The sequence below is a fragment of the Leucoraja erinacea genome, chromosome 6 (assembly GCF_028641065.1).
Source record: "Leucoraja erinacea ecotype New England chromosome 6, Leri_hhj_1, whole genome shotgun sequence".
In the NCBI taxonomy this organism is placed as follows: Eukaryota; Metazoa; Chordata; class Chondrichthyes; order Rajiformes; family Rajidae; genus Leucoraja; species Leucoraja erinaceus.
This window is the reverse complement of record NC_073382.1, coordinates 54,721,904-54,748,607: the sequence shown is the minus strand read 5'-3', so window position 1 is coordinate 54,748,607 and position 26,704 is coordinate 54,721,904. Positions and strand designations below refer to the sequence as shown.

At 42.9% G+C, this 26,704-nt stretch overlaps 1 protein-coding gene across 1 annotated transcript in view; it reads left to right on the top strand.

Annotated features, from left to right (window-relative positions):
• The first annotated feature begins 1,721 nt into the window (after positions 1-1,721).
• LOC129698154 (E3 ubiquitin-protein ligase SH3RF3-like) overlaps positions 1,722-26,704 on the top strand; it is a 279,328-nt gene continuing 254,345 nt past the window's right edge. The window contains exon 1 of the mRNA XM_055637083.1: positions 1,722-3,193. Within this exon, the coding sequence (XP_055493058.1) occupies positions 2,834-3,193 (360 nt within the window). The 5' untranslated portion in view covers positions 1,722-2,833. The remainder of the gene's footprint in view (positions 3,194-26,704) is intronic.

The window sequence follows — 26,704 nt, the reverse complement described above, 5'->3', positions numbered from 1 at the left end:
TACAGATAAAAGCACTTTGTTGTCAGGAAGTCAGTCAATGTCAAATAACAGAGGGCATAGAAACATAGAAACATAGAAAATAGGTGCAGGAGTAGGCCATTCGGCCCTTCGAGACTGCACCGCCCTTCAATATGATCATGGCTGATCATCCAACTCAGTATCCTGTACCTGCCTTCTCTCCATACCCCCTGATCCCTTTAACCACAAGGGCCACATCAAACTCCCTCTTAAATGTAGCCAATGAACTGGCCTCAACTACCTTCTGTAGCAGAGAATTCCACAGATTCACCACTCTCTGTGTGAAAAATGTTTTTCTCATCTCAGTCCTAAAAGATTTCCCCCTTATCCTTAAACTGTGACCCCTTGTGGTGGACTTCCCCAACATCGGGAACAATCTTCCTGCATCTAGCCCGTCCAACCCCTTAAGAATTTTGTAAGTTTCTATAAGATTCCCCCCTCAATCTTGTAAATTCTAGCGAGTACAAGCCGAGTCTATCCAGTCTTTCTTCATATGAAAGTCCTGACATCCCAGGAATCAGTCTGGTGAACCTTCTCTGTACTCCCTCTATGGTAAGAATGTCTTTCCTCAGATTAGGAGACCAAAACTGTATGCAATACTCCAGGTACGGTCTCACCAAGACCCTGTACAACTGCAGTAGAACCTCCCTGCTCTTATACTCAAACCCTTTTGCTATGAATATAGCTTTAGCTTTAGGGTGAGAGGGGCAAAGTTTAACAGATGTGAGGGGCTTTTTTTTTTAAAGGGCGGTGAGCACTTTAAAAGGTTGGCGAGGGTGGTGAGCACTTGCAACATGCTGCCTGTGGTTGGTGGTTCAGGCAGATACCATAATGGCATTTAAGAGGCTTTTGGATAGGCACATGGATATGCAGGGAATGTAGGGATATGGATTATGTGCAGGTGGGTAAGAGGTGGTCTTGGCGTCACGTTAGGTGGGCAGTGTGGGCCGAAGGGCCTGGTCTTGTGCTGTATTGTTCCATATTCTAAAGAACACAATGGAGACACAAGGAATTGTAGATGCTAGTTTACAAAAAAAAGATACCAAGTGCTGGAGTAACTCACGGGGTCAGACAGCATCTGTGGAGAACATGGATAAGTGACGTTTCAGGTCGGGAACCAAAAGTCTGAAGAAGGGTCCCATCCCGAAACATCACCTACCCATGTTCTCCAGAGATGATGCCTGCCCCCGCGGAGTTACTCCAGCACTTTTTGTCTTTTTATTTCACAACAACACACGGAACTAACAGGCAGACTGATAAATGTTTAAGAAAGAACTGCAGATGTTGGAAAAAATCGAAGGTAGACAAAAATGCTGGAGAAACCCGGCGGGTGAGGGAGGCAGCATCTTTGGAGAGAATGAATAGGCGACGTTTCGGGTCGAGACCCTTCTTCAGACTGATAAAGGCAGACTGATAAATGCGCCTTTTTCACCCCTAGTAAAACCTTCGTGCCAATTGAGAATGTAGAAACAAGGGAGTATAGATCCAGGTTTACAACACAAAAGACACAAAGTGCTGGAGTAGCTCAGCGGGTCTGGCAGCATCTCCGGAGGACATGGATAAGTGATGTTTCGGGTCGGGTCTCTTCTACAGACGGAAATGTCTGGAATACCCTCCTCTTTCTCCTCAAGAGGGCGACGCGACCCAGCATTTGGTCCATTGTAACTGTTGATTGCAGTTGGACGCATTTCCGCTCTCTGACGCCGTTTGAGGCTGAAAGGGAAGAAATCCACACGCGGGCTAAGAAATTGACATGTTGAAGGGAGCGTGGAAAGACCGCGGTGGAGGCAGCGGTCCTCACGCCGGCTCCTTGACACGTTCGCTGCCGCTCTCCTGCTAATTCTCGCCTGCTAGGATGAGCAACGACTTGTGATCGCTGACCCCAAGCGCCAGGAGTTGTTGCGGAGTTTGAAGCCGGCGGTGTCGCGGTTGGAAATGTCGGTGCTGCTGTCGTTCACCATCCGACCTGTTTCCAATTAGTATCGAGCTACCCGGGGCCGGGGGTCGAAGCCGCCGAGATGCAACGCCTGGTCTTAACGGGGCAAATACATTTCATTTCACAATTTTAAAGATCGTCGTCCCGCAAGCACGGGAAACTTGGGAGAGGAAACCAGCGTTTCCTATCAGATATTTTTCTTTAAAGGCTCTGATTTCGCGCATCTGTCCAAGTGCCTTGTATTGTGATGGGCTTCGGATCATTTTGAATTAACGATGTAACAAAGTTATTGATGGGGTTAAAGAAGAGGAGATTTAAGGAAACAGATTCCAGTTGAATCGTGGGCCTGAGTGAGTTGGTGAAGATTTCATGGGTTGGATCTGCAAGTGTCAGTGAAAGATACACGGTCGTTTTTTTGGGGGGGGACTAGAAATTTAAATTATTCTCTTTGGCTGTTTAAAAATAATAATTTATACCATCAGTATTTATGTTGCATCCACGCCAATCGACTTCTCGAACTTGTACAGAGGAGATCAGAAGATCATCTATCTGCCCGTGTGCGGGAGAGATCTGGGGCTTCAGTGGTCTGGAACATCGGAGGTGAATAAAATGACTGATGAGATGATGTGGTGAAAGCTGGCGGAGATGGTTCCACGCTGTCAGCTCCCAGCACCAAGCGGCTTGTAGCCGGTTGCTGCTCGGGGCTTCTGAATTTCTCAACCCTCCCCACCCCACCCCAACCCCAACCCAACAAAAATGCAGCTCCTCAGAGATCACCGGCATCTGGCTTAGTGGAGGATGTAACAGGCAAGAGGTCTTGCCTCTTCCCCAACCCCACTCCCTCCTCACCCCTCCTTCCCCCCAGACCAATGCTTCAAGATGGACGAGTCTTCGTTGCTAGACTTGCTGGAGTGCTCGGTGTGCTTGGAGCGGCTGGACACCACGGCCAAGGTACTGCCCTGCCAGCACACCTTCTGCAAGCGTTGCCTGGAGAAAATCGTCAGCTCCAGGAACGAGCTGCGGTGTCCCGAGTGCAGGATCCTGGTGGACTGCGGCGTGGACGAGCTGCCGGCCAACATACTGCTGGTGAGGTTACTGGATGGGATTAAACAGAGACCGAGAAATGGACGGTCAGCCCCGACCTCTGGCCCGGGCAGTGCAGCTTGCCCCGTTTCAACTTCCTTGGGGACAACCCAAAAAGACCACTCCGCCGCGACTAATCGCAGTTCCCCGGGAAAGGTAATGTGCTGGCGGTTTCAATCATCTTATTACCGTGCTGTTGTAACCAGAGAGAGAGGGAGAGATAGATCAGACATGGTTGAATGGTAGAGTAGACTTGATGGGCCGAATGGCCTAATTCTGTTCCTATAACCTATGAATTTACGAGTACGTTCTCCTGTGTGCTGTTAGATAGCTTGACATGCCTAAATTTGGGGTTTGACCCTTAAGTCAGATCTTTCATGAGATATATCTAATTTTCATTAACATTCCCACAGAGACTATAACATCTGATTTAATAATGTTTGACCCAGTTACCCTGGTTTTCCAGTTTTCAACTTCCTAGATATTTCAGTTTTAGTCATTGTGTATATTTCCTCTTCGGAACTTTCAGGAACGAGTTTGCATAAGATGATATTTATGTACAAGCATCTTATTTAAAAAATGTAAATAATTTTAGTCATAGATTAAAAATGTGAATTGTGCAACATATATCAAATCGACAGTATCTCAGTAATTTGCAAAGATTGAGACATATGTGATCCAATCTGCGGGATTGGTGTAACGTTTTCAGCAGCTCAGTTAAAAAATTGCCATTTGGTATCAATGAAACCCACAAAAGCATTCTAGAGGAATAGGATACTAAAGCTGTAAAGTAATAGGAAAGTGATGTGGGTTGCGAAGGCACCCATCCCCTATTGCCCCACGCCACCCCCCCCATATAAATGTTCCTCGTAAAGAATCAGGTATGCATGAAGGAACAACAATATAAAGTTCAAGAAGGAACTGCAGATGCTGGAAGATAGGTACACAAAAATGTGGAGAAATCAACGGGTGGCAGCATCTATGCGAAAAGGCACGTTTCGGGCCGAAACCCTTCTTCAGACTGATGGGGGGTGGGGGGGGAGAAGGAAGGAAAAAGGGAGGAGGAGGAGCCCGAAGGCGGAGGGATGGGAGGAGACAGCTCGAGGGTTAAGGAAGGGGAGGAGACAGCAAGGGCTAGCAAAATTGGGAGAATTCAATGTTCATGCCACCGGACGCAAGCAACCCAGGCGGAATATGAGGTGCTGTTCCTCCAATTTCCGGTGTTGCTCACTCTGGCAATGGAGGAGACCCAGGACAGAGAGGTTGGATTGGGAATGGGAGGGGGAGTTGAAGTGCTGAGCCACCGGGAGTTCAGGTTGGTTATTGCGGACTGAGCGGAGGTGTTCGGCGAAACGATCGCTCAACCTCCGCTAAGTCTCCCCGATGTAAATCAGCTGACATCTAGAGCAGCGGATGCAGTAGATGAGGTTGGAGGAGATACAGGTGAACCTTTGTCGCACCTGGAATGACTGCTTGGGTCCTTGAATGGAGTCGAGGGGGGAGGTGAAGGGACAGGTATTGCATGTCTTGTGGTTGCAACGGAAAGTGCCCGGGGAGGGGGTGGTATGGGAGGGAAGGGAAGAATTGACAAGGGAGTTGCGGAGGGAGCGGTCTTTGCGGAAGGCAGACATAGGGGGAGATGGGAAGATGTGGCGAGTGGTGGGATCACGTTGGAAGTGGCGGAAATGGGCGGAAATGGCAGAGGATTATTTGTTGTATTTGCCGGCTGGTGGGGTGAAAGGTGAGGACTAGGGGGACTCTGCCCTTGTTGTCAGTGCGGGGATGGGGAGAGAGAGCAGTGTTGCAGGGTATGGATGAGACCATGGTGCGAGCCTCATCTATGGTGGCGAAGGGGAAACCCCGTTCCCTGAAGAACGAGGACATTTCCGATGCCCTGGTGTGGAACGTCTCATCCTGGGAACAGATGCGGCGAAGGTGGAGGAATTGGGAGTAGGGGATGGAGTCTTTACAGGGGCAGGATGGGAAGACGTGTAGTCCAGATAGTCATGTGAGTCAGTTGGTTTGTAGTGTATGTCGGTCAGAAGTCTGTCCCCTGCGATGGAGTCGGTCAGAAGTCTGTCCCCTGAGATGGATAAATAGGTGGCCTTGTTTATGTTTACATGCCAGCAGCCATTGGCTGAAGGTTATTAACAGTAAAACATAATCTGTGGCAATCACACAGTTGCACTCTCTTCAGGTTTCAATGATGAAAAGTATCACATGTTATTATGCACATAGAAAATGTTTGATATATTAGGAAAGAATGTTAACTTGAATTACAATTGACAAAGTTGTTGCAAAAATGTAGAAACAAAGAACTGCAGATGCCCGTTAATACAGAAAAGGACAAGTGCTGAAGTAACTCAGCGGGTCAAGCAGCAACACTGGAGAACAGGGACAGGTGACGACTTGGGTCGAAACCATTCGTCAAAGCTGGAGGGTCTGAAGGAAACGTCACCTATCCGTCTTCTCCAGAAATACTGCCTGACCCACTGAGATACCACTGAGATACCCAGCACTTTTCGTAACCTTTTGTTGCAATAATGCATCTGCAGAGACCAACATGTGTATTTTAGATAGATTTCCAATTATTGTGACCTGCAATGTATATCTGATCAGATAACATATCCGATGATCAAAACTAAAACTCACAGTTTGTAATTTTTTTAATATGGATTACTTACAATGCTTCTAATTGGTTATTTTGTTTAGAGAAAACATGCAGTCGTTATTATCAGTACTAAGATTGTAATTTCACAGTAGTTTTCCCCCCTAGATTACTGAGAAGATGATTTATGGTTTAGTACCAGACCTGCCACATCTGCTACTGGTAATTGTAATGTTTGGGGTGTATTAGCAATGGATCCATTTTATCATCCACATTTGAATTAGGCAGCAGGCATGTTATCTTTTTTAATGGGATCCCAAACTCCCACCATGCCTGTATGTGATTACATTTACTGTTGAGTTGAAGCACTATTTGATTTCAATTATTCCAATTGCAATTGTGCAGTTCATAATCCATGATATTCTTAAATCTGGTTTGGAAGCTCATTTTCTTACCTGCCATAATCTTTACTACTTTCTCTGAAACTGCACTGCACAAACAACTTAACATTTTATTTTTATATACTCACTGGTCAAATATTGCAAACATATTGTTGATCTTTAAGCAATTCATTTCATTATGACCCTATTTGAAGTTATGCTGGAGAATGGACCAAAATAATCAATTGATATTACAGTTGGTCACACACTAATTTCACATTTCGGAGTAGAAACATAGAAACATAGAAACATAGAAAATAGGTGCAGGAGTAGGCCATTCGGCCCTTCGAGCCTGCACCGCCATTCAATATGATCATGGCTGATCATCCAACTCAGTATCCTGTACCCGTCTTCTCTCCACACCCCCTGATCCCTTTAGCCACAAGGGCCACATCTAACTCCCTCTTAAATATAGCCAATGAACTGGCCTCAACTACCTTCTGTGGCAGAGAGTTCCAGAGATTCACCAATCTCTGTGTGAAAAATGTTTTTCTCATATTTCTCATATCAGTAGGTTACTGAACGATGCAAAGTATCTTTTCTGGAGCAAGGGAAAAATATTTTTTTCCCCCCATCTGGCGGTGGAAAAATCTGTTAAATACATTGCAATACATTGCTAACATTTATTGCACTCTCGTGAGAGAGCTCCTTGTATCTGATTCCCTTGTTGTACAAATACTATTTTGAATGTAGGATTTAAATTTGTTCTGTCAGATGGCAGTTCTCAGGCACTTTTCCCTCCCAGCTGAACAATGAGCATTAAAAGCAATTGTTAGGATGCTTCGTGATCACAGAGGAGGTTGTATGACCTATTACATGTACCACCAGTATCAGTCGTGGGGCAAGTGTTAAATGCAACATGTTGCTCTCACTGAAATCAATTAACGTGTAGGCAAGAGGTCAAACGTGGCATTTCACATTTTTCACTATTGCCTTTGAGATAAATTAGCTGAATTATTGGGCAAGGGAGTTTAGGTCTAAACAATGAGTTGTACAGGAAAACCTGGAACACACTGTTCATTGACTAATTTTCGATGAGAATTAAATTGATTTGGCAGTTCCCTCACCTGGCTCAGAGAAGGGTTGTTCACTTTAATAGGAGTTTAGAAGGAGTTTAGGATGAGGGGGACCTCATTGAAACTTACCGAATAATGAAAGACCTGGATAGAGTGAATGTGGAGAGGATGTTTCCATAAGTGAGAGGATCTAGGGCCAGAGGCCATAGCCTCTAAATAAAAGAATGTACCTTTAGAAAGAAGATGAGGAGGTATTTATTTAGTCTGAGGGTGGTAAATCTGTGGAATGAATTGCCTCAGATGGGTGTGGAGACCAGGCCAATGGATATTTTTAAGGCAGAGCTTGACAGGTTCTTGATTAGGAAGGGTGTCGGGGTTATGGGTGAAGGCAGGAGAATGGGGTCGAGAGGGAAATATAGATCAGCCATGATAGAATGGCGGAGTAGATTCGAGTAGACTTTATTACGTAGGCACAAATTGGCATAGTCAAACACAGGCTGCTGTAGAGCAAAGATGTCACATACTGGATAGCTTGCAAACAAATACCAAAGTATATGCAAACAGTTAAAATAATCAAGAAGTGACCTAATAATATTGCAAAGACTAACTTTGAACTCATTCGAGTAGACTTCTGCTCCTATCACTTATGAACTAAGATTTGGCAACTGTTCTTCCCACTGAGTTCAAAGTTAGTCATTGCAATATTATTAGGTCACTTCTTGATTATTTTAACTGTTTGCATATACTTTGGTATTTGTTTGCAAGCTATCCAGTATGTAACATCTTTGCTCTACAGCAGCCTGTGTTTGACTATGCCAATTTGTGCCTACGTAATAAAGTCCTGAGATTGACAGATATGTGTGAATTTACTTTTGACCTTTAGAGAAACCTTTCTCCTCCCCTTTCATCACAGCACAGCTGGTGACGGGTGTGTGTTTGAATTTACTTCATTCTGTTCAATGATGTTACTTTAATTGAGGCCCCCAGCATTCCATCATTTATCGGCATAATCACATTTTTAGGTTGCTTTAATGCAATTATTTCATCTGAATAGACTGTCTCCATAAATTGGGATTAATTGTGCTAATGTCAGGAAACAGGGTCTGGGTAGTGTGTGGTTTGGAATTAATAGGATTGTCATCTTGGGCTGTATTTGGGTCAAGGTTGAAGACATAAAAACGTTAGTGTTTGTAATTCCTAGATTTCACAGCTCCGACAGTTTTCTGGTCAGCCTCCAATGTAAACTTGAGGTTGTCTAAAATTCTACAGCCTGATTCTTGGCTGGCACCAAGTTTCATTCACCCATCACCAATGTGATTGTTGACCTTCATTACACCCTGAATAAGCATAATTTCAATGATAAATCTCTCACCCTTGTTTTCAAAGACCGCTTAGACTCTCCCGCAGTGTAATCTTCTCCCCTGTCTCTTAGACATTTGTACTCTTTCAGTTCTACTCAACCGAGCGTGATTTTAATTACTCCATTACTGGCATCGTGCCTTCAATTACCACAGGCCTAGACTCTGAAATTGCCTCCCTACACCTTCCTGTACCATTTTAAGACATGCACTAAATGTTGTCTCTTTGACCATCTTTCCTTTTACATAGAACAGAACAATACAGCACATGAACAGGCCCTTCGACCCACAATGTCCTTGTTGAACACGATGCTAAGTTAAACTCTGTAGGGAGGAACTGCAGATGCTACTTTAAACTGGACAGACACAGAAGGCTGGAGTAATTCAGCGTGTCAGGCAGCATCTCTGGGGAAAAGGAATTGGTGACGCTGCGGGTCGAGGTCCTTCTTCAGACTGCAAGAAGGGTTTTGACCTGGTGTCACCTATTCCTTTTGTCCAGAGATGCTGCCTGACACGCTGTATTACTCCAGCTTTCTGTGTCTGCCAAGTTAAATTAATCTCATCTGCCTGCACGTGATCTATATCTCTCCATTCCCTGCATATCCATGTGCCTCTCCAAAAGCCTCTTGGATGCCATTATCGTATCTGCCTCCACCAGCCCCAGCAGCATGTAGCAGGCACCCACCATCCTCTGTGTAAAAGTTTGTATAACACTGGTGTGAAGTGCCTTGAGACATTTATAAGGTTATTACAAAGACTAGAAAATTGCATTACCATCTTTTAATGGTGTTAAGGCAGCACTGTAGATCACCCTAAAGGCATTTGTGAAAGATTGAAGACTTCATTGTGAAGATCACAGATGTTTCTGGTTTGCCCAGTGGAGCATTGAACAGAACTGACTTTGGTGTGTTCAGCATAACAATCCTGTGCAACTTTGAGCGTTAAGTCTGGTAGCTGCTGTGTTTTGCAGCCAGTTCCTAAAGTGACAAATGGCAAAAAAAGCAATATTCTTCCTGCCACCTGGGTTTGATGCTGCAGAATAAATGGATGCTGTAATGATGATGCTGATACTGTATTGTCACTTATGTACCTAGGTATAGTGAAACACTTTGCTTTCCATACAATCCAGTAAAATCACACTATAGATATGCACAAATCTTGGATAAGTACAAAAGTGCAACAAATGCAATGTAATAGTGTACTTCATCGAGACAGTGCACAGAGAGTTGCCATGTTTATGGTGCCCACAAAGTTTTTTTTATTTTATTTTTTTAATATTTTATTTTATTAGAAGTAAGTACAGTCATATGGCACCAAAGTGCCTAATATATATTTTCATAATACATTATATGTACAACTTCTTTTTTTTTTGTTACATTGAAAAAAGATGAGAATAAGAAAAAGAAGTTAGATAGTAAAGGATAGAAAGATGTGAAATATATAGTGTGTGAAGAAAGAGAACGAGTAAATGAAGAAAGTTGAGAGAGAAATTAGTGAAAATAAAATAAAATAAAAAAGAAAAGGAGATCATTATTTATAATCTTGACCAACCCTCGTCCAGTCCCCAAACAGTTATTTTTTACAATTGTGTTGCACCATATGATTCCAAAAAAACGACGAATGGAGACCAACTCGTTATGAATTGGTCTGATTTATCCATTAGGAGGAATCACATTTCCTCAAGATGAGCGGTGTCCAACATACTTGCAATCCACATTTTAAGCGTTGGTATTGATGTACCCTTCCAAAATTTAAGTATTAATTTTTTTGCTATTATTAAACCATAGTTAAGGAATAGATTTTGAGATGTGTTCAATTTATTCCCATCTTCCATTACACCAAAGTTTTAAACTTCATAAGATTGCAGCCTTATCTTGGCCTTAAAAGCTCATTGTCATGGCGACACTGATCATTTCCTCCCTCCGCCACCATCTTCGAAACGGCCCCCTATCCAGCATCCGCCACCATCGTCGACTTCCTCCACCCTTCTTCCTGGTTCCGGGTCTTCAGGGTCGAGCAAGAGATGAGTGTCTGATGACTCCAGGTTGGTTCCCGGTTCCGTGGTGGGCGAGCCAGGTCTGCTGTGGAGCTACGGTCATGGCACACCGGGAACTAATGCCGCCCAGCACGGCTCACTGGGAGCTGTGATGGGAGTGGAATGGTGGAAGGCATTCAAGGAACATTGAGCCAGCTATTGGACATTGGACAGGCTGAATGAAGAAGGCATGTTAGTTACTATCGCTAAGCTATCCTGGCAGGAGGTACCCAGGGCAGTCTCTGTAATGATGTAAATGCAGTCTTTGAATGCATATATTTTGGGAAAACATTTCAATGCAGGGAAATGCATTGCTTGCTTTTTTTTTTTGCTTTAGTTTGCCTGTTTTTGTGGACTATGAGAAGCGTGGACCAATTGTTTTCTCCTTGAGTATGGAGTTTGGGTAACTTTCATGTAGTGGTGAGCGGCAAACTGTGGGATGTAGCTGAGTCCGCAACTGTTGGGAACAATTCTAGAAGCTAGAAATGTATGTGTGAGGCACAAAGGAAATGCTGCAATTTTGAGCAAAATACATAGTGCTGAAGGAACTCAGCAAGTCAGGCAGCATGTGTGGAAGGAATGGATAAGAGATGTTTCGGGTAGGGACCTCTCTCTTTGTTTTGCCCAAGGTATGTGTGAGGTTGTGTTTTGAGATTGCAGGATGTCACAGACCCTAGTGAGGACTAAAATGCTGTTTGACTGTTGCCCCATTAAATAACATGGTTTCAGGGGAAAAACCTTTTGTTAAAGTCAGATGAAGGGTCCCGACACAAAATGTCAGCTATCCTTGTTCTCCAGTGATGCTGCTTGACCTGCTGAGTTACTCCAGCACCTTGTGTCGTTTTTAATAAACCAACCATTGGCAGTTCCTTGTGTCTCCAGTAAATCGTGATGTTTTGCAAGGTTAAGAAGATCTATTTTTATTAAAGTAATGACGTCGGCAATCTTACTGCAGGTGCATTTTGTGTGAAAATTTGGCATCATCAAGGGAAGATTTATGATGATTTGTAAGGTGCTTTGGGAAACAAAAACCCCACGAGGAGTCACATTTTTCATTTGGGGCAAATATAGATAGGAATTGAAGGAAGTTGCTGTATTCCAGGTTAAGAACATTTTCAACATCATTTGCATAACACTTCGACTGAAGTTGTGAAAATAAACTTCAAGCCAATGAGGTACATCGAACTTTCTATTATTCATTAATGCATCCAGTAATTCATATTGCATTTTGAGTGAATGTATAAAAGTATTGCTAACTGAGAATTGAGAAGCATATTTTTACAAGTTAAATGCCACTGGGCTGCACAGTGGTGCACCAGTAGAGTTGCAGTCTTACAGCCCCGGAGACTTGGGTTCGATCCTGACTACTGGTGCTGTCCATATGAGATGTACGTACTCCCCGTGACCACTTGGGTTTACTCCTGGTGCTCCGGTTTTCTCCCACACTCCAAAGACGTACAGGTTTGTAGGTTAATTGACTTCCGGAAATTGTCCTTAGCGTGTGGGATAATGTTAGTATATGGGTGATCGCTGGTTGGCGTGGGCTGAAGGACCTGTTTCTGCACTGTATCTCTAAAAACAATGTAAAATGGTATTCCAACTTTGAGCGGTTAGTTATTTCACTATTCTGTCATTCTTGTGCATTATGTTATGCTTTCTGGAAGGATGTCAGTCCTGCAATATCCAGAAACACAGCGGTTCCTTCCAAGTGAAGTTATCTGCTTGTATCTCCTCCAATTTGGTGCTCAAAATGTGAAGTCCTCTACTCCAGAATTCCAATGCAGATGGGTTCATGTTATCAGGCAACTGAACCATCCTATCAACAACTAGATAGTGGTCCTGAGTTACTATTTACATCAATGGAGGCCCTTGGACTATCTTTAATCAGACTTTACTGGACTTTATCTTGCACTTAGCATTATTCCCCTTATCATGTATCTGTACACTGTGGATGGTCTGATTGTAACCACGCATAATCTTTCCGCTGACTGGTTAGCACACAATAAACATTTGCACTGTACCTCGGTACATGTGACAATAAACAAAACTAAACTAAACTAAATCTCCGCAACAGAACATCTACGGATGCATTCATTTCTGTATACTATCGTCACTCTCCAGAGTTATATCATGATTAGAACTTCTTCATATCTATCCATGTGCTTTGCAGAACTTCATATTTGAATCTGTCAAATTGGGTTTCTCAGCTATAATTTCTGCAGAATGTCCATGAAAGTAGTTTAGCTGTCATAGCTTTCATTAACTATGGACTGTTGGCTCTTTCTCTCTGTGCATGGCACATTGCGTGTTCCCAGTACTTTTTATGAACGTGGGTAGATTTGTGTGAGAGCTGGTCCCAGAGGGCGCCTCCATTTCCCACTCCTTCTCTTTCCCTGTGCCCACCAGGATATGCACCCATTTCTCCACTTCTCTCTCTCCCCCTCCCCAACCCCTTCCACCTATATTCCTTCCTGGCTTCACAATTAGGCACTTCTTCTATCTTCATCTCACACTTTTTTGTAATTTCTTCTCTGTTCTTTGTCCAGCCATATGCCCTAACCACCTCTATCCACCTATCACTTGCCAGGCTTTGTCCTACCCCCACTTCTCTTCCAATTTTCTCCCCCCTCCCCCTCCCCACCACTATCAGTCCGAAGGAGTATCCTGACCGGAAACATCATCTATCCACGTTCTCCAAAGATGCTGCCTGACCTGCTGAATTGTTCCAGCACTATTTTTTGCATTATTTTTGTAAACCAGCATCAGTAGTCCCTTGTGTCTCCAATATATATTTTTTGTTTTATTTCAAATTTCCAACATCCTCCGTATTTGATTTCAGTTCTTAATGGGGCGGAATAAACGCAAGCTCACCTGACATATTCAAAACGTTTCATCGTGGCTTCAGAAAATAAATGTGAATTCATAAATACGATCATACAAATATCTAATAGAACTAAATATTTCTTGCCACCATCTCTCATTCCCTCTCTTCTATTTAATTATCATAATCCAGCTGGAACCCACTTTACTTGCCATCTGGCATCAAATTATTAAAAAAATTCTAAAGCTGTGTTTCTGAATCTAACTAATACGTAGAAATCCAAACCTCAAAATTACTGGCCTAATTCTTGCATTGGCATAGTATCTTTCTTGGCCTTGTGGCTTTGCACAGTACTTTGCAACCAATGAATTACTTTTTAAAATATAGTCATTGAAAGTGGAGCAAAAGCAGCAGCCAATTTTTGAATTTCAGAACTGGCATATAAAGTATTATATATTGGCATTTGACGTTTAGTGAAATTGGGAGCGATTTGGAGCAGTCGCTGAGAACTAAGAGGGATCAACATGACTCTAACACCTAACATGACACCTCTCCCCTGATTCTAATCTGAAGAAGGGTCTCCACCCGAAACATCACGTTTCTTCCATTCCTTCTCTCCAGAGATACTGCCTGTCCAGCTGATTTACTTCAACATTTTGTGTCTATCTTTGACTCTAATGAATACTTTCTTTAACTTTGTCAGCACCAGAAACGTGACGACTCTTTTGTGTACTTTGGGTAATGTATGCTAAAAACAAAGTATTTCACAGTACTTTGGTACATGGGACAATAAAGTATCATTGAATTGAATAATTGAATTAGTACTTCATATCTCGCAACCGTTACTGCAATGATGATTCCGTTCCATTTACGTGATAAACTTGAAGTTGATTGTTATTTCCATGTGAAAAAGCCTTTAAATGTGTTTGGCTTGCTGGCAGGCAGCACGGGAGTCTGAATGAGGTTTAACAAGCTGGTTTCTAATTTATCAGTCCTTTGAAACCAGCTTGCTGAAAGAGTATGAAGGTCTCAATTATATTCTGTACTTATTGTCTTTGCTTGTGCAAACACCAGTTTGAAAAGGAGGAGGGAGGGACAATGTAGTAATTTACTTTAGCTCCTGCAAATGCACAGAGCCAACCTGATTGAAATTGACAGACGTCTAGATTTTTGCAAGGTTCACTGCAGTGAAAGAAAGTCTGCACTAATCTACTGTTTTTCAAAGACAGACTAATTCCGTGAGTTGCTGATACAGCCATTTGCTGAATGGTTCTTTTGTGCCTTGTCTGTCCCAAGTTACCTGATTGAAAGTATGGGCTTGGTACTTGGTTATGACTCCCTCTTACTAAAGCAGGGGGGGGGGGGGGGGGGGGGCTGGGGAACTGGACAACATTTCCAACCCTAACTACCCCCATATGAATATGGGTACATTAAACCAATTTAGCTTGATAATATTGTTGGTGCAGGGGTAGAGTTGCTGCCTTACAGCACCAGAGACCTGGGTTCGATCTTGTATACCAGTGTTGGCTGTACGGAGTTTGTATGTTCTCCCCGTGGGTTTTCCCCAGGTGCTCCGGTTTCTTCCCATACTCCAAAAACGAACAGGTTCGTAGGTTAATTGGCTTCGGTTGAAATTGGAAATTGCCCTGGTGTGTTGGATAGGGATAGTGTACATGGATCGCTGGGCGGCATGGACTCGGTGGGTCGAAGGGCCTATTTCCGCGCTGTATCTCGAAACTAAAATTAAATATTAAATTATCTAACCAAAATAAATGCATATTTGGATCAAGCATTGAGTGGATTATCAGTGCTGAGAGTGGTGATCTGATGTGAGCAAGCTCAGGTAGGAAAAATTAGTTTGGAACAGCCTCAAGGATACCTGCATTACAGTGGTATCTCAATGGTCACAGGCAATTGAGTTTAGTTAAATTTAGAGATACAGTGCGGTAACAGTCCCTTCGGTCTACTGAGTCCGCACCGACCAAGCTAAACATGTACGTCTTTGGAGAGTGAAAGGAAACCGAAGATCTCGTAGAAAACCCACACAGGTCACAGGGAGAACGTACAAACTCCATACAGACAGCATCCGTAGTCAGGATCAAAGTTGGGTCTCTGGCGCTCTAGGGCAGTAGCTCTACCGCTACACCACTGTGCTGCCTTGAACTTGTGACCATTGATAAGGCTGGAGAGAGATGTCCAATTGAAGGGAAAAAAGGGGATACAAGAGCTTCTGATTGCCTGGTGCAGCTGGTAGAGCTGCTGCCTCCTGCCAGAGACCTGGGTTCGATCCTGACCTTGGTGCTATCTGTACGGAGTTTCCACATTCTGCCTGTGACCGCATGGATTTCCACTGGCTATTTCTGTCTTTGTCTATCATCTTCTGCAAGCTCCCCACCCAGGACCTAACCCAAATACTTGGTTTTAAAAAAACCCACAAAATGCTAAAAGAACTCAATGGGCCAGGCAGCATCTGGTGAGGAAATGGTCAGGCGACGTTTCGGGTCAGGATACTTCTTTAATATCGCCAGTCTGTTCCCTCCCAGATGCTGCCTGACTCACTGAGTTCTTCCAGCACTTTGTGTTTTGCTCAAGCCTCCAGCATCTGTAGTTTCTTGAGTCCAAAATACTTATCACCTGGTAGGATTTTCTGGCAATCCTTCACCAGTATTTGGGCAAAGGTAGCAGAACACTCATCATCCCCATGCCCTTCTCTTGATGTCTAATGGGGAAAACTTCAATATTGTCTATTTATACTAGACTATATGATAATTTGCTCTGTTTATTTCCACGTAGAAAATATAAAATTCTCCTGTTAGTCAGATACAGCAGGTATTGAAGAATTCGTACAAGTGGGGCTCATGGTGGTGATAAATGGAAGAATCCTATGGTTGCACATATAAATTAGCACAGTGGTGCAGCAATGGAGTTGCTTCCTTACAGTGCCAGAGACCTGGGTTTGATCCTGACCACGTTTTTTGCACATTCTCCTTGTGACCACGTGGGTTTTCACCGGGTGCTCCAGTTTCCTCCCACACTCCAAAGACGTGCAGGTTTGTAGGATAATTGGCTTGTGTGAAATTGTCCCTAATGTGTAGGCTAGAACTAGTGTAATGGTGATCATTGATCGGTGTGGTCTCGATGGGCCGAAGGGCCTGTTTTCATGCTGTATCTCTAAAACTAAAACAAAAAAATAATGACATCATTGCATACTAGTTGGACAAAAAAGCCATTATTGATTCTTTACACATTTTTCCTTCCAAAATGACTGATAGCATTCCAATGGTGGTGAATATGTGGAATTCATTGCCACGGAATGCTGTGGAGGCCAAGTCAATGGATATTTTTAAGGCAGAGATAGATAGATTCCTGATTAGTCCAGGTGTCAGGGGCTTTGGGGGGGAAGGCAAGAGGATAGGGTTGAGAGGGAAAGATAAATCAGCCATGATTGAATGGCGGACTAGACTTGATGGGCCAAATGGCCTAATTCTGCTCCTATCACTTATGAACATGAACAATTGTACAATAAAGGGGCTGCGTAAATGCATCTTGTTGTTATTGAAGCTATTTGTAGTATGAAAGAATCTATAATCAGAAGGTGCACTTTGCTAATAAACCCACCAAGTTGGGTCAACCTCCTACCACCATACGCCTACACACGTGATCTTCCCATACAGTGGAGTCCAGCTGACAGATAATTGTACCAAGGTAACCAAATGTGATTCAGTCCCTATTGTTAAGTCATGCAATATTCCTGTATCTACATTTATATTATAAATTCCTTTGTCCACATTTATAATTAAAACTGCCAGCGTAAACACCATTTGTACTTAAAGTCTCCCCACCAAGTAATTAAAAGAATGAGATGGACGGACAAAAATTGGATCCAAAGAATGCATTTTAAATTACTCTTACAATGAAACTCACAAGTTTCAGTCAAGGTCTCAGCTGCTACATACAGACAGATTCCCATCCTTTCTGCCTTTCATTAAACTGCCTCTTATTGTACGTTATATCATGCATTCCCACATCTCCATAAATCTGTGGGCGTTTCACTTGGGATCTTCAGACCAAGCTCATATGAATCACACATCGGAATGAACTTCATAAAACTATCATCAAGTTCATGAGAATGATAGTTGCATAATGTGGCTCAAAAAGGGATGATATTAATTATCCCTCATTGATGTCAATTGAAGCACAGATTTTGCAGCCTGGAAACTAATGTAGCTAACGTTAATAGTAATGCATAAGAGGATGGTCCACTGTCAATATTTCATGCGCGATATCATCTCATTGAAATCTAAGCAGGGAAATGTCACACGAGCAGGTTAAATATGGTAACTATTTTCCGCACAGCAATCAACCACAAACACAAATGAGGTGCGTGAAAAAATATTACAATATATGATACGATACGATATGAGGGGGGGAGGGGGGGAGGGGAGTCAGTCTCAGTCTACCCCACGATAGAAGGGGGGGGGGGGGGTGTACAGTTTGATAGCCACTGGAAAGAAGGATCTCCTGTGAAGTTTTGTCCTGTGTCTTGGTGGAACCAGTCTGTTGCTGAAGATACTCCTCATGTTGACCAGTGTGTCATGGAGGGGGTGAGCTAGGTGTATTGTATGAAAAGCAATATTGTGCCATTATGCAATTGGCAACTTGCCTGCTGCCTGCTTGTAGTGTGGTAACAGTGCATTTTGCACCAGTAACAAAAATGAATTTCTTGTGCGCTTAAGCATGTGTGAATGTAATTATAGGCATGGATTGAGAAATGTATTAGTGAAATGCGTTTTCAACCATTTGATCAACATCAACAATTCTTCAACAAAAACATTCTTGCCACATTTTGATGTCATGAGATTAGTTAGACCCACGTTGAGATGGCATGGATGGGAATGTTCTGCTGGGCCATGGTGGCTTTTGAACTTGTTCATTGTTGGCCAGCTGTAGAAAGTGAAGATTTTTTTGTCACGCAGGTCTGACTACAGGATATCTTTAATGCATTTTAAATTATTCACAACATTATCTGACTAAAGGGCAATTTGTGCCTCATGCCAAATCGTTATGAAGTTTGTAACCATCTGTTTGATCAGAGCAGAACACTGAGCGCTGGAGTAACTCAGCGGGTCAGGCAGCATCTGTGGAGTGAATAGATAGGTGACACTGTGGGTAGAAAGGAACCGCAGATGCTGGTTTATACCAAAGATAGTCACAAAATGCTGGAGTAACTCAGCGGGTCAGGCAGCACCTCTTGAGAAAAAGGATGGGTGACATTTCAGGTAGAAAGGAACTGCAGATGCTGGTAGATACAAAATGCTGGAGTAACTCAGCGGGTCAGGCAGCACCTCTCGAGAAAAAAGATGGGTGACGTTTCGGGGCTAGACCCTTCTTCAGACAAATGAATTCAATGCCTCACTATGGACATTTTGGGTCGGGACCTTGTTCAGACCCAGTGATGAGAAACATTTAAACGCCTAGATTAGCACATCCCAAAGATCGCAATTTATGCTGGCCAACAATCTGTCAAGTGAAATATAAAATTAGAACACTGTTAAACATTTCAATCAGCTTAGTTTATTGCTGCTTGTTCTAATATTTGGCAGGAAGAGAAAACAATGGATTGAGGTCGACGGGATTATCCAGATACAATTACCCGCCTGTATTCTGACTCTTTGCAGGATTGCATACCACACGGACAGATGTGTGACTGATTATTGTGTTGGACCTTGCTTAAATCAGTCCACACCTCAGGTCCCCCCCCCCCCCCCCCCCCCCCCCCCCCCCCTCCCCTTCTCCCTGTGGTGCTTCTACTGCCTCACCATTTGCAGCTGTCAGGCTCCAAATGAATTCCATGCCTGGCTACTGCAGCCGTCCCACAAACAGAACAGCCCAGGAGTGGTGAGCAGACCTCAACCTGTCTTTGAACTGTTCAGGATGGCGTGAGCCCAAGCCCTTTCTCGAAGATTAGAGATCTCTCAAATCAGTCAAAGTAGTTTTAAGTCAATAAAGAATGAAAACGTGTTTTTTTAATTACTTGAACAATTTGTTGCATGTAAATTCAAAATATTGATATTAATGAAAATGAAGGGAAACTATGAACTATCTTGGATGCACAAGGGATTTCAACATTTGGTTTTGCACTATGTTTTTTTAATTTATTTTGGTTATTATCTTATGTTTATAAGACTTTGTTTATAGACCTATTATGCTACTGGAAGTCTTAAATTCACTCTTTTCACAGCTTTTCACTGTATGATGTAGATGTGACAATAATGAACCTAAGCCTCATTGGTACCATATATAACTATATAACCATATAACAATTACAGCACGGAAACAGGCCATCTCGACCCTTCTAGTCCGTGCTGAACACGTATTCTCCCCTAGTCCCATATACCTGCGTTCAGACCATAACCCTCCATTCCTTTCCCGTCCATATAACTATCCAATTTATTTTTAAATGATAAAAACGAACCTGCTTCCACCACCTTCACTGGAAGCTCATTCCACACAGCCACCACTCTCTGAGTAAAGAAGTTCCCCCTCATGTTACCCCTAAACTTCTGTCCCTTAATTCTCAAGTCATGTCCCCTTGTTTGAATCTTCCCTACTCTCAGTGGGAAAAGCTTATCCACGTCAACTCTGTCTATCCCTCTCATCATTTTAAAGACCTCTATCAAGTCCCCCCTTAACCTTCTGCGCTCCAAAGAATAAAGACCTAACTTGTTCAACCTTTCTCTGTAACTTAGTTGTTGAAACCCAGGCAACATTCTAGTAAATCTCCTCTGTACTCTCTCTATTTTGTTGACATCCTTCCTATAATTAGACGACCAAAATTGTACACCATACTCCAGAATTGGCCTCACCAATGCCTTGTACAATTTTAACATTACATCCCCTTCTATACTCAATGCTCTGATTTATAAAGGCCAGCACACCAAAAGCTTTCTTTACCGCCCTATCTACATGAGATTCCACTTTCAGGGAACTGTGCACAGTTATTCCCAGATCCCTCTGTTCACCTGCATTCTTCAATTCCCTACCATTTACCATGTACGTCCAATTTTGATTTGTCCTGCCAAGATGTAGCACCTCACACTTATCAGCATTAAACTCCATCTGCCATCTTTCAGCCCACTCTTCCAACTGGCATAAATCTCTCTGTAGACTTTGAAAATCTACTTCATTATCCACAACCCCACCTATCTTAGTATCATCTGCATGCTTACTAATCCAATTTACCACACCATCATCCAGATCATTGATGTACATGACAAACAACAGTGGACCCAACACAGATCCCTGTGGCACCCCACTAGTCACTGGCCTCCAACCTGACAAACAACCATCCACCATTACTCTCTGGAATCTCCCATTGTACATGTGACAATTAAACACTCTTGACTTTATTCTCCCCCAATTGCTAATAATTCCCACCAGATTCTACTACTTGCCTACAAGGGACAATTTACAGAAGACAATTAACCTACACACTTGCCCGTTTTTGGGATGTGGGAGAAAACCAGAGCACCCGGTGGAAACCCACACGGTTGCAGGGAGAATGTGGGCCGGGTCTCTGGCGCTGTGAGGCAGTGACCTTACCAGCTGTGCCACAGTGCTGCTGATTTTTTTTTCATTTTTTTGTAACCCATTTGTCGTTAATGCACCTATTGATTTTATTTTAAATCGTTAGTATCCATAGAAGGCACTCTACTCAGTTGAATTGTGTCTAATTTTTGGTAGGGAATACTTATTATTGAAGACTACGCATTCCTAGAATTTCAATTGCATAACTGTTGTTTATAGTTTATGCATAGACAATTGAAATTTAGATTCTTTTTCCTCCTCATTGAAATGATATAACGACCATTTCCAATTCGTTAACATCACTTTAGAAACCCGATCAGTGCAGAGAAGGTTTAGGAGGATGTTGCGAGGACTTGACAGTGTGAGTGAGCTATTGGTAGAAGTTGGGCAGACAAAGACTCTGTTCCTTGGCGTGCAGGAGGATTAGGTGTGATTTTATAGAGGTGTATGAATTCATGAGGGCAATAAACAGGGTAGATGCGCGGAATATTTTACCCAGAGTATGGGAATCAAGAACCTGAGGTTTAAGGTGAGAGGGGAAAGATATATAGGAACCTGAAGGGCATTTTTTTCACACTGAGGGTTGGTGGGTATATGAAATGAGCTGCCAGAGGAGGTAGTTGAGGCAGGTACTGTCACAACATTTAAAAGACACTTGGACAGGTACACAGATAGGACAGGTTTAGCAGGATATGGGCAAAATGCGGGCACATGGGACCAGTGTAGGTGGGGCATCATGGTGGGCATGGGCAAGTTGGCCCAAAGTGCCAGTTTCCATGCTGTATGATCCGATTATATTCTGATCAGCAGCTGTCGACCAAGTAATGCATGTGAGTTAAGGCAATTATTCATCTTTTCATCCTTCTTCTTCTCCAAGTCTCCCCCCCCCCCCCCCACCTCACTTACTTCCCCAGATCTTAACCTCAAGCCCCCTCCCCCCACCCTAGCAAACTGCTGCCCATTGCCTCCCACCCCAACCATTCATAACAAAATGACCTCGCTCTTATCTCCACATCTGCAGCTCCACAGATCACTCCTAACAGCTGGATCAGGATTTATTTCCTCCGTCCCCTCTCCCTCACCCCCCTCCCCTCCCCGCACCTCCTTCCCTGGTACAGCACATGTGGCTGCTGCTCTGCCTGATATTGAATCTGGCCTTGGAACAAGCCATGGGTTGGCACAGACCCAGTTTGTTCTCGTTAGGGCTGCACTAAACAAAAATAGTCCTGTTTCCTGCTGCCATGTACACCCAGCACAACCTTTCGGGTGGACTAGAATTTCTGGGCCAAAATAATTACGGAGTGATTGACTTGGAAATTTTAACGAGGGAATATGGGGTTTGTTCAGAGTTCATCTGGAATAGATCCTGTGAACAGCAGGGACTCCACTGGATCTGCAGCACTTCAAATGAACTCCCGCGGGATCCTTGTATTTTAAGCAAGACTCCAACGCTGCCAAAAATTGACGCAGATAAAGTTCTAAACCATGACTTATTTGCAAAGATGCCTTTGGACGGATTTAGTCTGTTGCAATTTGACATGACGAGATGTGTTTAATGAATTCATTGAGATAATTTTTCATCTAGCTGTTCTAGTAAATTTGAAGCAATCCTCACTGAGGAACCACAGTGGATTTGATCAGACTACATGTGTTCAATGTTAAATGTCAGATGTTCAGCATCTCATGTTTCCCATTTTAACAGATGCTTCTGAAGATGATGAATTCTAGATCATGTTCTCTGAAATGCTAGAGAGAGAGTGCACTGAATGCAAAGAGCCATTAATACATAGATAACTAATATAAAGCTGCACTTTACACGGAGACACTTCATTACCTACAAAGCTGTGCATTGCACATCAATGTCATCAGTATTTTAAAGCCTGGTGTAAAAACAATGATTTCAAACTAGACTGTAGGTATGAATGACCCTTGCTGGTGAAACAACGTGATTGAGACAGATTTTGCAGGGTAGAGATTGAAGCTACTCACTTTAACGAGATTGAATCTTGAGCATTGTTTGTGATTTTGAATAATACATTTTCAACCTGTGACAGGTGCTATGTACAACATGGAACAATACATAACTTGTTCCCAAGAATTTCTCAGTGCTTACTAGGACATAGAATAGTACAGCACAAGAACAGTCCCATAGGCCTACCATGCCTGTGCTGTATTTGATGCCTGGACTATCCCTTGTCTACTTGCTCATAATCTGTATCCCTCCTTTTGCTGCGTATCCATATGCCTATCCAAAAGTCTCTTAAATGGCACTACCTTATCTACCTCAACCAACAACCCCGGCATGCGTTCCAGGCACATCCTCTGTGTCAAAAAAAACACTTGCCCCGCACATTTTTCTTTTAGACTTTGCCCCTCTCACCTTAAAACTGTGTCCTCTAGTATTTGATATTTCCACCTTGGGGGGGAAAAAGGTTCTGACTGCCTACCCCATCTATGACATCTACCCTTTCTATGCTGAAGGTCAGGGATAACCATGTTAGATTAATCCCTTCAAAATGTTATTTTAAATATCACAATGTATTGGACCTTTGCTAATTATTTTAGTTATAGCACGAACTGTTAAACCTTCCCGAGGTGTCGTGGGACTAATTTAACGAAACACCAGTGAAGGGAGATGCCCACATGATAACCCCAATTATATACTTGTATCTACACAATCAGTTTTTTAAATATACTTATTAACATGTAGCTGATTATTGCATATGGAGTTAATTATTGTCCTTAGCATAAGTTTGTATAATCAATTTAGATAGTACTTTGGCTTTGGGCTTGGTTTTCTTGATTGAGCACTTATCCTGGTGTTACAGAACAAGTACTTTGTGTTTTAATTGTAATTTGGGACTAACGATGGTCAAGGATTTTCATACTGCCTGCTGAGTGACACAGGTACCCATTTATTTGGTGAAAAACTCAGAATGTGAAAAGGCTGTTTACTGTTGTCTGTAAATGCACTCAATGCATTAATTATTTAGTGTTTGTTGCTGCCTCGTCTCTGGAAGTAGTGTGTTATTGCACAAAGGAGGCCAGGTGAGGGATTAACATTTAACACTGACCCAGATTTATCTTGCTGGCTGTATTTGGTACGACACTGTTATTCTTAAAGCATAGAGGGAGCGGGAGATAACAGGGTATGGCAGTCCTAGATACATAGATACATAGAAATTAGGTGCAGGAGTAGGCCATTTGGCCCTTCGAGCATGCACCGCCATTCAATATGATCATGGCTGATCATCCAACTCAGTATCACGTACATGCCTTCTCTCCATACCCCCTGATCCCTTTAGCCACAAGGGCCACATCTAACTCCCTCTTAAATATAGCCAATGAACTGGCCTCAACTACCCTCTGTGGCAGAGAGTTCCAGAGATTCACCATTCTCTGTTTGAAAAATGTTTTTCTCATCTTGGTCTTAAAGGATTTCCCCCTTATCCTTAAGCTGTGACCCTTTGTCCTGGACTTCCCCAACAACGGGAACAATCTTCCTGCATCTAGCCTGTCCAACCCCTTAAGAATTTTGTAAGTTTCTATAAGATCCCCCCTCAATCTCCTAAATTCTAGCGCGTATAAGCCGAGTCTATCCAGTGTTTCTTCATATGAAAGTCCTGACATCCCAGGAATCAGTCTGGTGAACCTTCGCTGCACTCCCTCTATGGCAATAATGTCCTTCCTCAGCTTTGGAGACCAAAACTGTACGCAATACTCCAGGTGTGGTCTCACCAAGACCCTGTACAACAGCAGTAGAACCTCCCTGCTCCTATACTCAAATTCTTTTGCTACGAATGCTAACATACCATTCGCTTTCTTCACTGCATGCTGCACCTGCATGCCTACTTTCAATGACTGGTGTACGATGACACCCAGGTCTCGTTGCATCTCCCCTTTTCCTAATCGGCCACCATTTAGATAATAGTCTGCTTTCCTGTTTTTTGCCACCAAAGTTGATAACCTCACATTTATCCACGTTATACTGCATCTGCCATACATTTGCCCACTCACCCAGCCTATCCAAGTCACCTTGCAGCCTCCTAGCATCCCCCTCACAGCTAACACTGCCCTCCAGCTTAGTGTCATCCGCAAACTTGGAGATGTTTCCTTCAATTCCCTCATCCAGATCATTAATATATATTGTAAATAGCTGGGGTCCCAGCACTGAGCCTTGCGGTACCCTGCTAGTTACTGCCTGCCATTGTGAAAAAGACCCGTTTACTCCTACTCATTGCTTCCTGTTTGCCAGCCAGTTCTCTATCCACATCAATACTGAACCCCCAATACCGTGTGCTTTAAGTTTGTATACTAATCTCTTATGTGGGACCTTGTCGAAAGCCTTCTGAAAGTCCAGATACAACACATCCACTGGTTCTCCCCTATCCACTCTACTAGTTACATCCTCGAAAAATTCTATAAGATTCGTCAGACTTGATTTACCTTTCATAAATCCATGCTGACTTTGTCCAATGATTTCACCGCTTTCCAAATGTGCTGCTATCCCATCTTTAATAACTGACTCTAGCAGTTTCCCCACTACCGATGTTAGACTAACTGGTCTGTAATTCCCTGTTTTCTCTCTCCCTCCCTTTTTAAAAAGTGGGGTTACATTAGCTAACCTAAAAAAGTGGGGTTGCATTAGTTACATTGGTCCTACAGCCAGTGGTATTTTTTTGCATACAGTTATAATATTAGCACCGTTTACTTAACATCTGGACACTTTGAAGTGATTTGGGACATTCCTGCTGCCCTCTCTCTGTTCTGGGAAACTAACTTGCCAATTTTCACACGCATTTTAAATGAAGCTTGCATGGAACTTGCAGTTTTGTTTTGTTGATATTTTTGGTCTGCTAGAATTAAATATAATCTGAATAAAAATAATATACTGGACAAAGTAGGTAGACAATATTCATAAGATAAACGCAACGTGCTGGAGTAGTTCAGTGGGTCAGGCAGCATCTCTGAAGGAAAGGAATAGGTGATGTTTCAGGTGGGGAGCCTTCCTCAGGCTTCCTCAGACTATCACCAATACTTTTTCTCCAGAAATGCGGCCTGATCTGCTGAGTTACTCCAGCACTTTGTGTCCGTCTTCGGTATGAACCTGCAACTGCAGTTCCTTTCTAGGCAATATTCATGTTCTATTCATCAGTGACTGAGCTGCGTATCTGAAGGACATTTTTGCTGGTGATTTAAGATAGGCCTCTTTTATATTGGCATTTGTTTTGTACAAATGCTGCTCGGAATAAGGACTTTGTGAAATATTCTCTGTAATGTTGTTCTCCCATCCCCCACTGTTCCTCTGTCACTTCATGACAGATGTCAGACTAACAATGCAGGTCTGACAGTCTCCTGCACCTCATCCAATTGACTGTCATTCAGGTGAACCCAACAGTGAAGGCCATGTTTTCTGATTAAATAGAGGTCTGATTGAAACTACAAGGTGTGCAAGCCCCTCATTTTACTGACACCGTGCATGGTTTAGATTGACTATCAGCTGACTGTAAAGGGGATAAAATCCTTTCCAATTCATGCAACTTGTAGTTTTATGCAGTGAAATAAAGTAGACGCACGCGTGTCATTTTAGAATCTCCAGGACCTTTAAGAATATGTTCTTTAACAAAAGGGAACGGCCTTTGCCTGCTCTGGCCTTTTGCTGATATTACTTGGACAGGGTTGAGAAATAAACAACTTAATTGCACAAATAATGTATTCATTCTTGCCTTTATACATTGATAGACACATTGCATCGGCAGTCCCTGAGCATCAATGTGCCATGAATAAATATGTACAAAAATA